The 14,314-nt window shown below is 43.9% G+C and overlaps 1 protein-coding gene across 4 annotated transcripts in view; it reads right to left on the reverse strand.

Annotated features, from left to right (window-relative positions):
- Positions 1 to 5,589: 5,589 nt before the first annotated feature.
- LOC102571896 (H(+)/Cl(-) exchange transporter 5) overlaps positions 5,590 to 14,314 on the reverse strand; it is a 91,479-nt gene continuing 82,754 nt past the window's right edge. For all 4 annotated transcript variants that reach the window (XM_059732614.1, XM_059732612.1, XM_059732613.1 and 1 more), the window contains 3 exons: positions 12,172 to 12,570; positions 8,880 to 9,096; positions 5,590 to 7,881 (listed from right to left, as the gene is read on the reverse strand). In XM_059732614.1, coding sequence (XP_059588597.1) covers positions 7,791 to 7,881; positions 8,880 to 9,096; positions 12,172 to 12,570 — 707 coding nt within the window. In that variant the 3' untranslated portion in view covers positions 5,590 to 7,790. The remainder of the gene's footprint in view (positions 7,882 to 8,879; positions 9,097 to 12,171; positions 12,571 to 14,314) is intronic.

Here is a 14,314-nt window from a genome sequence, read left to right on the forward strand (position 1 = left end):
CATGTTATGTCCTATACTTTATACTCAAAGATTCTGGCACCAGAACCTCCGGGTGTCTACTTGGATAGGTTAACTGCCTCTGGAAGTGGAGCACGTATACTTGGGTCAGTGTGAGAGAGCTAGATGCACAATTACTCCAGACCACAAGGGCCACGAGTAACCCATAAATTTAAGACAGGCCAGTGATAGAACTCAACCCTGCTGTTTCACTTATTGTCTGTTTTCTGACACAGGAAAGGGCTAGACATTTACTTTCTTGAGGTTGGCACTGACATCCAAAGAGTTTAACACAAAACATTTTGATCTCTGCCAGAGACCCACAAGTGCAAAGAACTCCCCGAGAATGACTGGACTGCACACCTGGAATGTCTGAGAGGGGCGATTCCAAACCCTTCACCCCACCACTCTCAAAGGTTTCCAGAGGCACCTTTGCCCAAGTTCCTACCCTGCAGCAGCCAGGCAGCAACCAAGTGAAACTGGTTTTTAAATTAAATAAGTGGGTAAAGTTCAACTACTGTTTATGATGAAAAGTTCAGATTGAGGACATTTTGGTGGCTCCACAATGTTTATTTGATCCACTCAGCAGCCTTTCCTTTTGATACTGGCAATACAGTATTTTCATTATTTTGCAACTCTGTTGACTTTAACTTCCCTGTATGTAGTGCAGATGCAGCTTAGACAAAATGCCATCTGGCAAGTTTCCAATGTGAACCTTATTGCCCTTTGTCTAGAAACAAATACTCCAACTACAACCTTCCCCTTTTGTTATTCCTAACCAATTCATCTCAACATCCAGGTCTGTTGTTATGTTCTGCTCCATTCTAAGCTGACGTTTTATTTTAAGTCCCAAACACAGAACAGATAAGGAGGCAACCCACAAGGAAAGCATGTCAACACCTCAGGAAATTATTTCTTGGAAGCTGACTTTGTGGGAAGTCCTGCTTTAGGTAGTTGGGGTTGTGAATTTACAGAAGAAATTCCAGTTGAAAAAATAATACCAGAAGGAAGCTCTCGTACAGGTCAAGTGCAATTCTGCCCCTTGGAAAGTGCATTTGATCCCAAAACTGTCTGTTTCTCAGATGCATTGAATATCAGATCGTTTTCAATCCATGACCTCTCACTGAAGATTAGATTTCCTTACAACTATGGGGGCTGACAGATGAGGAACTCCCCGCTGCAACTCATGCCACTTCACAAAGCACCATGAGTTAAAGTGACCCCCCCACCAAATACATTTGCTGTTTGGAGGGGGAGAAGGGAAGGGGGGGGGGAGGGAAAAAAAAAAAAAAAAAAAATCGAGCTCCAGTTTGGAGCCAATCCAACGAAGGCTGCAGCCTCTCTCCCCTAGCCCCCACTTCCCTCTCCTAGCTCCAGTGCTGTCGCTGGGCAAACCCCAGAACAGAGTGCCCTCCTCTGCCTTCCCCCACCTTCTATCCTGATAACAGCACCAGGGGCATACTAGTTAATGATGGTGCTTCGTTTTGGAGCACCTTCATCTGAACCCTCATTAAATGAGGATTAATTTGTCCCACTTCTGTCAGCGCCTTATGTTGCATCTCTCTCAATTTCTGCATCTGAAATTAAACCCAGTATTTCTTTGGCCAAGAAGTCAATCATTAATGGCTGCCAGCAGCAGAAATGTAGCTATTATGCCATTTTCATCCACAAGACTATTAACACTTTGGCAATGCAAAGGGACCCAAGAGATGCATGAGATCTTTTAGCATTACTGAATCCTGCCTGGGAAGCTTTGATTGTGATACTTTACTATACTGTTGCTCTCATGCAAAGTAGTCTGAGAAGGCAGAGCTGGTTATAAACCCCTGCCATTAGTTGCTTATAACCACTTTCCTGTTGGGCATTACTTTTTATACATCTGCAGAGGACCCAGAACAATCTTTTTTGTGAGGGAGTTGTACTTAGATCTGCTCAGTAGTGAGTACATATCTTATGGACAAGATTTTCAAAACAATGGCTCAGGATTTTGGATGTTAAGTCAATTTAGAGAGGCCCTGTGTTCAGAAAGTGCTGGATACCTGCCATCTGGAAAAACAGCCCTTTCAAAAACAATTCTCAAGTTGCACACCTCAAATTTGAGGAATCCACTATTGATATTTTTGAGCCATACACACACACATTTTGGCCAACAGATACATAATAAAATGCACTTCATCATGCACTTTGTGCAATCCCAGCTATACTTAACACCCCCCTTTTCTGAAGCTTAGTTTAATATTTCAAAACTTTGCGTAGCTTCGAACAGGTGTTCTACGCTACAACAGCTCCTCCAGAACTGTACAAAACAAGGTGTATGCTGTGACCCTCCAACCTTCCCTCCTCCATTGGTTGAGACTAGAGAAAGGGGAAGAACCTCTCTGCAAGTTTGGCAAAGCTCAGCTTCAGGACACAACCCATAAAGCATGTGACAGTATGACCTCAAGCGGTCCATCTCTTCAATGGAAATGGAAAATAAGGATTGTATAATACCACATGTATTGGACTGGAAAAGGGCCAATGTGGTCCATGAATGACTGGTAGCTCCCAAGACTGGGGGGGCACCATGGTGGCAAGCAGGGACTGCCTGCAGTTGCCGGCACTGTCAGCAAGTGGGGACTGCCCACAGACGCTGGCAGCTGCATCAGCAGCAAAGGCGGGAGGGGGGGGGGATGGCATGTGGCAACCAGCAACCACCTGCAGAGGCTGGTGGCAGCCAATCTCAGGGGGGGCACATACCCCCTCCCTCCCCCCGATACCCTCCCTACACGTCACCTATGATGTGATCCCTATTTTCAAGAAGGGGAGGAAGGAGGATCTGGGTAACTATAGACTAGTTAGCCTCCCCTCTATCTTTGGGAAAACGTCTGAAAAAATTATTAAGGATCACATTTGTGGGAGTCCAGTAGGAAAAATAACGCTAAAGGGCAAAAAGCATGGGTTCATAGCAGGTAGATCTTGCCTGACTAAACTTGTTTCTTTTTATGACCAGGTCATAAAATGATTAGATGCAGGGGATGAGGTAGATGTCATCTACTTGGATTTTAAGAAGGCCTTTGACATGGTATCTCATCCTGTTCTCAATAAACTGAGCGGCTGTGACATAGATGATTGCATGGTCAGGTGGGTGGCAAATTAGCTAATGGGATGCACCCAGAGAGTTGTGGTGGACAGGTCATCATCAACCTGGAAAGATGGGGGCAGTGGAGTTCCCCAAGACTCGAGCCTTGGAGCAGTGCTGTTCAATGTCTTCATCAGTGACTTGAATGACGGTATGGAGAGCACTGTGTCCAAATCTGCAGATTACTTTACCCCAAAATTTGGTGTAAACACACTAGTGGGCAGGGAGCAAATCCAGGCAGATCTGGACAGGTTAGAGAAGTGGGCAGAGCAGAATAGGATGCAATTCAACCAAGACAAATGCAAAGTGCTGCACCTAGAGAGAAGGAATCACCAACACACTTACAGGCTAGGGAATGACCCTCTCAGCAGCACTGTAGCAGAAAGGGATCTTGTAGTCATAGCTGACTCCAAGATGAACATGAGTCGACAGTGTGATGAAGTGATCAGTAAAGCTAACCACACTTTATCATGCATTAGCAGATGCATCACAAACAGGTCCAGGGAGGTGATGCTTCCCCTCTATGTGGCATTGGTCAGGCTGCAGCTGGAGTACTGCATTCAGTTTTGGGTGCTGCACTTCAAGAAAGATGTGGACAACCTTGAGAGGATCCAGAGGAAGAACACTCATATGGTTAGGAGCCTGTAGGGTAAGGCTCTACAATTGAGGGACCTGAATCTCTTTAGCCTTTGGAAGAGAAGGCTGACAGGGGTTCTTGTAGCCATCTACAAATTCATTGGGGTGGGGGGAAAGCAGGGAATAGGAGATGCTCTGTTTACCAGGGCACCCCTCGGAATAACTAGAAATAACGGCCACGAACTAACAGAGAGCAGATTCAGGTTAGACATCAGGAAGAACTTCTTTACAGTAGGGTTGCCAAAATCTGGAATGGGCTTCCAAGGGAGGTGGTGCTCTTCCCTACCTTGGGGGTTTTTAAAGAGGAGACTGAACAAGCACCTGGCTGGGGTCATCTGACTCCAGTGCTCTTTCTTGCCTGTGGCAGGGGGTCAGACTCGATGGCCTACTGAGGTCCTTTCTGACCCTAATAGCTATAAATCTATATACTTCTCTAGGAAACTGCAAGTTTCCACCTAATTAGAGACAGCAGTCTCTTTGCCCTTGTACCATAGGCAATCATTGGCATTCAAGACACTTGGCCTAAGAGACACAATTTCAGACCTCTACTGATTTAAATGAATCATGAGACTTGGACCCGCAATTGCTCTTCTTATTTGCACCGACTATCTCCGAGCTTGTATCAGCCTCACAATCTCCCCAGTAAAGAGTTTCTTATGCCTATGGTTTACACATTTTAGAAACAGCATTGCCACCTGGTGGCCATTGTTATATTCCATGTGGACCCCGCTTTTTGCTTTTCAAAATACTTCTGTCCCAAGGCAACAGCTCAAAGTTATGTAGGCAGAAGAACATAAGAGACCAGATGAAATTCTGCCTAATGCCATGCCCCAGAAAGGTGACAGACAAACTGACATATAGGCAAGGTGCCTTCCTCTTCAGTTCCCAGAAAAGACAGGGTAAAAACAAGCTGAGATGAACAAATGTATTCCCACTTACCTGCTCATTGCACCACAGGTTCTCAGTTTTCTCTCCTCAGCATGAACAGGCTGGATAGCAATCTACAACACTTAAGATTCAATGTACCCTGGTGGCCCCTCTTTTCCTCTAGTTTTTTCTTTCTGATCTGCAAGAAATCCCTTATCAGACAACACTCCTGGCCTTTCCAAGAACTTGGTCCCACCCAGATGCATGCTGGCACCATGCCTGCTAAGTTATCTCACTTCAAACTGAAGCATGCAACTGCTTCTACTTCTTCCAACATTCAGTGATTCGAGGAGCCTATCATCTGGTCTACCATATAACAGCTTCTTAGGAACAACCTGCTTCTGGGAGCCGGAGTCAACTATGCGTGGGTAAAAATTAAGAATTCCCAACTCACATATTTGGTACTTCCATCTGCGGCTCCAGCTGCAGGGGAGGGAAGAAGGTGTCACATGATTATATGGGAGTTTTAACTGCCCTATCTTAAAAATAGTTCTATCATGATTAGGGAGAACAAGCTGTAAAGTGGAAGCTCTTAACTCTGGCACTAACTGCAACTAAGTCTAAATCTCATGCATTTAAACTAGTCTCATGATTATCCAGCACTTGGGGTTAGGAATGCTGAATTCAGCATTTAAGTTTTCCTATAACTGCCCTTGACAAGGGACAGAACTTCAAGCCATTTTAACCATTTCTAAAAAGGGTGCACCATATAACATCAGGCAAAGAAATAAGATTGGGACCACAGAGTGGGTGGGTGGGCTGTGCGACAGGCGTGTGCATGTGTGCACATGCACGAGTGCGCACAAGAGCTTGAATTGAGACTTACAGCCATTTGTCCCTTCTTGGGCCTGCAGTACCAGAAAGGAAGAGACGCACTGCATGGGTTACACACAACACATTTGTTCTCTATATGATTATAACTTAACCAAAAATAGTGTTTTTAATAGCAGTTTTTGAAATCAGAATTGCACAGTATTCATTTGTCATGAGACTGGGGACAGTTCTCTGAAAATGAGACAGGGCAAACACTCAATGATTAGCTTCATGACAAGCCCTGAATACAGCTCACTGAAGCATTCAAGGCTACAGATGGGACTAACAAGCATTCTTTCTGTAATAAAAAAGGGAACATAACTGTCTCCTGCCGAACAAGCAACATTAGAGACATTCAAGGCATTTATTTCCAAACAGAAGATAATTATTATTGATAACATTTTGGTCGGCTGACTCAGCTTTACTAAACAATATAATCAGAGTAGCAGACATCGTCATCTTGTTAGGATGCAATGGCAATTGCAAGTGGTTTTGAAGCTGATATAAGTGTTTTCCAAAAGAAACCAGCTTATTTATGTTGAAGACAAGTTCTAGCACTTCTGGAAGGTACCTGCCAGCTCTGGAGAGAGGAGTCCTACTTACCCACAGACCAGGTTTATCATGGGCAGCAATACTTTGTTGGATGGCAGGCACATCACCTCCTGCCAACATGCCTGAGCCCTGGTCTGAAGGAACCATCCCTAAGGATAAGGAGAGTTTACTCCCTATGTCCCTTTCAGGAAAGGGTGCCAAGAGGGGCAAACTTGTTCTCAAGGTAATGGTTGTTTCAGTGGTTCAAGGTTTGTCCATCTAAGAAATGGATTAAAAGTTCCCATTAAGTTGTTAGTGTCAGCCCAATTTTTGCCCATAGCTTCTGACAGTTCAGCTTTTGACTCACTTTATATGGACAATCGTCTTTTGTCTGCTTTGCTGAATTCCACTGCCAATCCCAACTTAACCTGACCTGGTCTGAAGTGGCTGCTAAAGTGAAGCAGGCTGGTTTCTGACTGAATCTGCAGTGAACGGTCAAGTGATCTCATTAGCGGCACTCTGATAGAGTATGGGACGCAATGATTTTAGAAGGACATTTTGGGAAGGGATGTGAATTGTACTGCTGGAGTGGTCATAAAGGGGTTTTTATTGCATAGTTGCTGGTAATAAGACCAAGACAGGAAGTGGTGACTGTACATAAAGTGGCAGTGTACTCAATCCTACAGACAGGATTCCATCCTGAGTTAGACTGCAACAGAGAGAAAGGAGGCTGGTCACATGGCGCATGCATTCATGTAAACATTGTGGATACAGGGACTTCCCACAGCCATATCCTCACAACATAAGATGCTGCTGATTAGGTAAGAGGTCAGTTGTTCAATAATCAAATGTGATTAAGGATTACTTGGAAGTGCAGTAAAAACTAGGGCAATAATTTAGAACTGTCAATCATTTCAATTAATCATTTTTAGAGAAGTCAAGGAGGAGAGATCCTTCAGTTTAGGAGAAAAGGGGAGTTACAAGAAAGCAACCGATAACACCTTCTGTTCTCCTTTGGGTACTTTTAGGGAGTAAGCCACAGAGGGAAGTTAAATACATTCAGAGAAGACCAACCAAAATGAAGCAACATTCTGATTAGAAACAGAGTACAGCTTCAGTAGAAAACTTTTTTTTTTTTTGCTTGAAGCAGCAAAATAAGTTTTCATTTAGCTGGACAGTGCATAAAGGAACTAGTAGATTTCCCTTGAATTCAAATGTAGAGTGGAGAAAGTCACCCTAACAATCAGCTCTCTTTTTTTTTTTTTTTAAGCTTTTAAAAGCAAGCACCAGATTTCTGTTTTTACCAAGCAGCTATCAGGAAGCAATGGCCCTTACTTATGACTACACCTTTCTCAGGCAGCCCCTGAGAACTATGTGCAACCATCCTCCTCTTCCAAGACTTCTGTAGACTTAAGACTGATACTTTTTTTCCCTCCCCACATTAGCTATGAAAGCATTCAAATAAAATAAAAAAAGGAACAGATTTAATTCTGTAGCATTTTGCTTTTACTCCTTCATGGAATCTTTCCAATGCAACTTCACAAAAGCAATATAATAAAAGTCTTTTCTTCTAAAGAGAAGATTAAATTTCCACAGATTATGTAGTGCAATTAGTTATCTTGTAAAAAAAACATGATTATCTTCAGCTCCATATAGGGAAACTCTGAAGATAGCTCCAGGTTCTCAATAAAAATAGACGAGAAAAATCCAGGGTCTTTTACAAAGTTCCTTTTGTTGTGTCAAACACACAATTCCTATGGGTCTGTTTTTAATTGAAGAGTATAGAATCTGGGTCTTGGTTAGCCATTTGTGCAATGTGCTTTAATACATCCTTTTTGGTAATGATCCCAAGTAGTTTCCTGGAAAGTTAACAACAGATCGTTAGCATAGCAAGTCCTTTCCCCAATCCCTCCTAGGGAGATGATCCCTGTGATAACAGTATCTCCAATGACAATTTTAATCCATTTTAATCATAAAAAAAGTTTCCATGGCTTGGAATGCTACGAGTCTACTCTAATGCCAAGACTTTTCAGATGAAATGTTGAAACACCCCACTGTAGTATTTCTGAAACATTCAAAAGATTTTCTTTAAGCAACTGAAGCAAACACATTTGCCTCCAAAAAGTTTTTACAAGTCGTCATTTTTACTCATAAAAGTTAAAGGATTCATGGACAACATTATTAATAGTATTCCTGGTTATAAGGGACAAGCAGTTTGAGTGATGTATCTTAACTCTTCTTTGCAAGCTTTTGGTTAAACACCCTTTGTCAGGCTGAGGAAGCGTCTGCAGTTGGTCTGTGCTCTTCCTGGATGAAATAGAAGAAAAAAAAAAATCTTTCCATCCAGGAAGAGCACAGACCAACTGCCGATCCTTCCTCAGCCTGACAAAGGGTGTTTGCACCCAAAAGCTTGCAAAGAAGAATTTTTCCAACTATTTTAGTTGGTCTAATAAAAGATATCGTATCTTAACAAGCAGATCTATAAACTCATTATTAAATAAATTTCCCCAAACCCCTTCCTGGCAAGTTTTAAAAAAATATTCTACCGTGTATTGGCTAAAAGCACCCTAACAGGAACCAGTATTAACATTATGCACATTGCTGGGGCTGAAGTAGAAAATATTATTTGAACTTGTCCCCCTGCTTTTCTTCAACATAGTGATATTTAATATTTTTACCACATGGTGCCATGCTTCATGGCTTCAATATCCCCACTCTTTGTTTACATTACTGCCTTTCCCAGAAAGATTTACTGTTTCAGAACAGCTTTCTGCCAAGCTGTGACTGCTCTTTAAATCTTTCTGTGTTTTGCTGTTCCTAGTCAGCATCCCACTACTCACCCCTGCAGTGCTCTTACCCATTGTGCGTGACAAGGCACTGGCGTAGTCCTAGCTTGCGAAATATATCCACAACAATCTCCATGGGTGTTTGGTCTGTCACTGTGAAAGGACTCAGGTCCAGGATACTCCTGAGTTTGAGCATGGACGGAGAGCTTGGAGGCAGTGGTGGAGAGTGGTCAGTAAAATAAATAATTGAAGTGCTCACAATCCCATCCTGCTTCTTCCTGGCATTTTCTGGATGAAAGAAGTTGTCAGTTATAAAAGATATCTGAAGCACAACCTTTAATCTCTCTGCCCCTGCTCATATGGCAATCACCTCATTCAGTTATCCAAATCAGTAAGTAGTAGGTGCTCATCTCAGGCCGTACAGCCAACAACTTGCATAGGAAGACAGTCTGACAGTAATTCTATATCATCAAATGATTATCACAGCCCTCATGGGAACCAGGGTTGATTATGTAGTTTAAGAATAGGTCAGACAAGGACTTGTATGGGATGGCTTGGATAGGGATGATCCTGCCTTGAGCAGGGGGTACACCAACTTGATTGACCACCTGAGGTCCCTTCCAGCTCTTTTCTCCTATGACTCTATGAACTCCCTTCTGCTGATAAGCTCTACTTAACCACTGCACATTGTTTTAAGTTCTGTGGCAAACTTAAGCATTCTGCCTAAGTTTTGGTGCTGCAAGACACAGTGTGTCACTTTGCTGCTGCTGTAGAGACACAGGGGTGTCAGAGATGCTAGTGCTAGGCTCAATACTTTTCAGGAGCAGTTACATGCCCCGTAAGAGCTTACATTTCAACTGCAATTTTAAAAGGATCTTTAATATGCCCATCTTTAAAGTTTTACATAAAAGGATAAAATGAAATCCAAGAATAGCCACACAGAATCTGTATTCCTATCCACTAATTACCTATGATTCTTTCCAGATTTATGAGGAAGAGAGGTTTTAATGCACCTTACTTTATGGACTAATCACAGTATGGGCACTTGATGAGAAAAACATTTTCTTTGCACAGAGTCCATGCATCCTGGTCAAGATTCTCTCCTTTATGAACAGTTTATTTTAATGTGCATCAGATTTGTCTGCCAACAAAAACAGATCAATCTGACAGTAGCCATATCAGAGTCCCAATTCTTTTCCATTATTGCCTACATAGTCCCTAGGCTAGAAGCTAACTTGACTTCCAAAAATCTGAATTTGTAACATTGATTAAAATGTTTAGCACTTAGATGAGGTTCACAACTGGGACTGAATCCTGTTCTCTGACATGCACAAAAGTGGACTGCTGTGAATTTTTAGGGAAAAGTAAACTGTTCATTTTGAGTTTCTAGAGATTCATGATGAAATGAAAACAAGAAGTGTCACATTAAATCACAACCCAGCCCAAGGAAGGAAACAAAATCTTTGTAGTAGACCCTTCCTGTGTTTCTTCCCCTCTCATTGTCAATGGTTAAAGCACTTGGCATGGCACAAAAGAAGAAAAAAGCAAGAGCAGTAGTTCCCATATTGCGAAACAAGTCTATCACAGAGAGATGACCATTGAAATCAGCAGAGATTTGTACGCAACTGTCATACCATTCATGCGGAAAGCAGCACCGTGGACAAAACTGGTTAAGGCTTAAGAGTTGTGTGTCCCTCCTTGACCCATGTGCTCAACTGTTCAGCTGAAAAGATCTCATCCCATAGAGTTCAGCAACCTATAGGTTGGAACCCTGGGATCTGGCCTGTGGATGTAGCGCTTTGGCAGCAAGCACTTTCTCCATGCCACAGAGGAGAGAAATGGCAATAGTGGATACTTCCCCCATGCCACAGCAGGGAAAACTGGTGGTGGCAGTGGCTGGTTCCTAGCCCTGCCCACCCCCTCTGACCCAAACTGCATAATTTCAAGTCTTAGCCTGTAAACACTGCTGACTACACAGAGGATAACAAAAGGTAAAATGTGCAGAGCCAGTGCATGGGTTTATGAGGCTGGAAATAAACAGGAGAGAATACAACAGGTCCCACAGACTTATGACAAAGAAAGGTCTCCTTTTTCCCATTGGCTCCAATCATGGCCCAGTACTGAACTCTGGTTTATCACAAAGCAGCTCATGCTCCCATCTAGAGTGGCACAGAAGCAGAAGTACAGACATCATGCTCGTCTCAACTTGTCTTCAGTATGGTAGGGAGAGGTGGAAACCACTTTTCACCCCAGCCTTTGTGTCTGCAGATTTGCCACTGCTGTCTCAAACTGCTTTGGATGTGGAGAAAATACTCTCACTGCAAGGCTGCAAAGCTACAGTGAGACTTGCTGTCAAAGATAACTTTTTAAAGTACTTTCCACAGTTAAATCAAGATAATTTTAGATTTTCGCTGGGGAGAATGTTTAAATGCCATATCAGTGTTCTTTAAGAGTTTAGGAATTAAGGGTGTGTGTACACGAAATGGGGGCCCTAAATTGAAGCAGTGGGTTTTTAAAAACACTGCTGCAATTTAGGGCCCTTTAAAGCCTTATGTTGTGAACACACTTGAACTCAACTGCCTCTCCAGCAGCGGGGAGGGGAGAGTGAGCTGCTGGCAGGCAGAGCGGTCCCTGGGCTGTGGGGAGGGCTGGAGCTTACCTCTGTGGCAGCAATGGCCCACACCAGGTGGCACCCACCCACAGACACCCAGCTTGGACGGTTTTGGGGGGGCATTGCAGCCGTGGAGGGAAGCACCAGGTTCCCACGCAGCTCAGACAGGCAGGCTCCAGGGAAGGGGGGGAAGAAAAAGATCAGGTTCACCGATTATTTTTTTCCCTTGGGCAGAGCCTGCCTTCCCAGGCTGTTGCCAGGCTGCCTGCAGAGCTCCTGAGCTGCATGAAGCCTGGTGCTTCACTCCACAGCTGTAGGGCAGCAAACAAACTCCTCAGAGGACTTTTAGTTTGCTGTGCCCCAAGTCATCTAAGGTGCATTACACTGCCAAAGTTGCTACAGAGGCTGGAATTACTGCGCAATATGCCACCAATGTGTGCAAACACCATTAAAGTGATGCACAAGCATTTAACCTGCTTTAAAGTGTCGTGCACACATGCCCCTTGCTTAGTCTACACACGGCCTAAGAGTAGTTGCAGTGATTTAACTACACGTGTTGAACGGTACCTTGCATACTAAAATTCAGAAAACTATATGGTACATGGCCCTAGCACAGATGGTCTACAGTGGGACTGCTCACTGAATCTTAAAACCATGGTACTGATAATTTAGAAAGTACATATGGAGGTGGCAGTCAGAGGCTTCCAGATGCAACACTTAATCCATGTTGAACTTTGTCTTTCTGCTCTTACCTATTGAAATGATGAGGTCTCTCCTGAGGACAAAACCAACAAGCCTTTGTGACTCCCGTGACACAACAACTGGATAGCCACTGTACGTGGTTTCATTGATTATGACCTCCACATCCTCTACAGTCATGCTGTCCTGAGTGATGACAGTCAGAGGAGGGTCATTCCGTCGTGGCCTCATGACATCCATTGCAAGAGTCTTGTGTGAGAACTCCTCCTTGGCCTCTAGGAAGGGATAACCATTGAGGCGAATATGGGCATCATAGATGCCTTCCCGTCCAATTGCATCTGCCACCCACTTGCTGGTCATGGCCGCTGCCATTAGGGGAACAATATACTCCAGTCCACCGGTAAGTTCAAACATAATGACCACCAGTGACACAGTCATACGGGTTACTCCACCTGTAAAAACAAAAACACAAGGTTGAAAGCTTCTAACACACTTCAAAAAATTTCCAACAGAAAATCCCTTACAATGGGTATTGAATGGCTACTTAGCAAACTATTTAAAACAGGCTCTGCTATGAGAAGGATGCACTGTATGATCTCATTCTGCCTACAGAGAAAACATTTTCAAAGTTATACTGGAAAAAGCATTCATATAAAATGCTGGTTTATTAGAAATGTCCATACTTTCAGGCTCAACTTATATTATGTTTCTGTCTGGATTGTGGGCGACCTTCTCATTAAGCTGGTTTTAGAAAAAATGGTTCCAGTGTCACTCTCTCATAAAGCACTACTCTCAGCTGTTTTTTTCAACATGCAGACGTAGCCAAAACATACACATTTACTTGATAACAGAGCATACTTGTAATGACAAGTGTGATCAGATTCTGTCCTATGTGGGATGGCAGATCCACTGACTTTCAAGATTCTCTCCAAAGAGCTGTCAGAACCTCTATAACACGCCTGATATTTATACCTGTTACAATTATTTTGATAACATACAAGTATTTTGACAGCATACTGCTGTTCCTCAGACTTGGTTTGCTGGACAGCTGATTACTTTAATTGAATAATGGAAAAGTGAATTTGCCACAAAACTATTTAATTGCACAATAAATGTGTGAAGCCTTTCAAGCACTAAAACAAGTACATAACACTTTACTTTCAGAGGCCACTGTATCTCCACAACAGGTGACATTCTGACCTGGTCAAAGGGGCCACTTTCACTTGCTTTGATTACAAGAGGAAATACAGGTATCTCCACCTGTTTTTGTTTGGTATTGGTCAGCCATTTTTACGGCTGTGAAATGCAAGTTTATGCATCTTAATACTAAAATGTTTTCAATGAAGACAAGTAACAAGTAATCACATCATTTTCTGAACTAGCAATCTGAGTGCTGCTTGAGTCCCCAAGGTTTTATTCTATGCCCCCTAAATTGAAACCCACACTTTCAAATTTTCCTTCACATTACAGCTAGGAGCCCGATCCTTTTTTATTTATTTATTGTCAGAACTAAAACCTGTCTGCAGGCGGGGGGCAAGCTGCCAGGGGCCAAGTCGCCGGAGGGCTGAGTGGCCCCTGAGCTGCAGGGGGCTCCAGTTCTTCCCTCCATGGTGGCAGGGCCCCCAGGGCTGCCTGGACAGGCTGCTAGCAAGCTAAGGGTTCCCCAGCTTAGAAGCTGCACCTGGATGGATCCAAGCATTCCCCAAGCCCACCCAGGGAGCAGCCAGGCACCTGGCTGAAAGTAGAAGCGGCAAGGAGCCCAATACTTTTTTTTAATTTTTTTTATTTTTTTGCAGAACCTGCCTGGCCCAGAGATGCAGCAGGAAGGTGATTGAGTATGTTGATGGCTGGAGAACGTAGCAGGGATGGTGTGCGTAGGCAGGCTCAGGGAAACACAGGCTTGGCAGGCTTCCAGCATCCTGTGCACGATGCCTGTCACTTTCTTCTGCTGCCAGAACAACCAGCCGCCCTCCTGCCACTTTCCCAAGCTGCCCCAGGGACAAGCCAGCCCATTCCCACACAGTTCCAGGCAACGGGGACAGTGCACTGAGCACTGGAAGCCCTGGCAAGCTCAGGGAAGAGTTGGATCCGACCAGGTGCTGCCTCCGAGCTGGGGCAGTCCCTGGCCCGCTAGCAGCCTGCCCAGGGAGCCCAGGGGGGGCGCCACAACCATGGAGGGAAGGACCAGGGCCTCCC

This window comes from Alligator mississippiensis, chromosome 8 (assembly GCF_030867095.1).
Source record: "Alligator mississippiensis isolate rAllMis1 chromosome 8, rAllMis1, whole genome shotgun sequence".
Lineage (NCBI taxonomy): Eukaryota > Metazoa > Chordata > Crocodylia > Alligatoridae > Alligator > Alligator mississippiensis.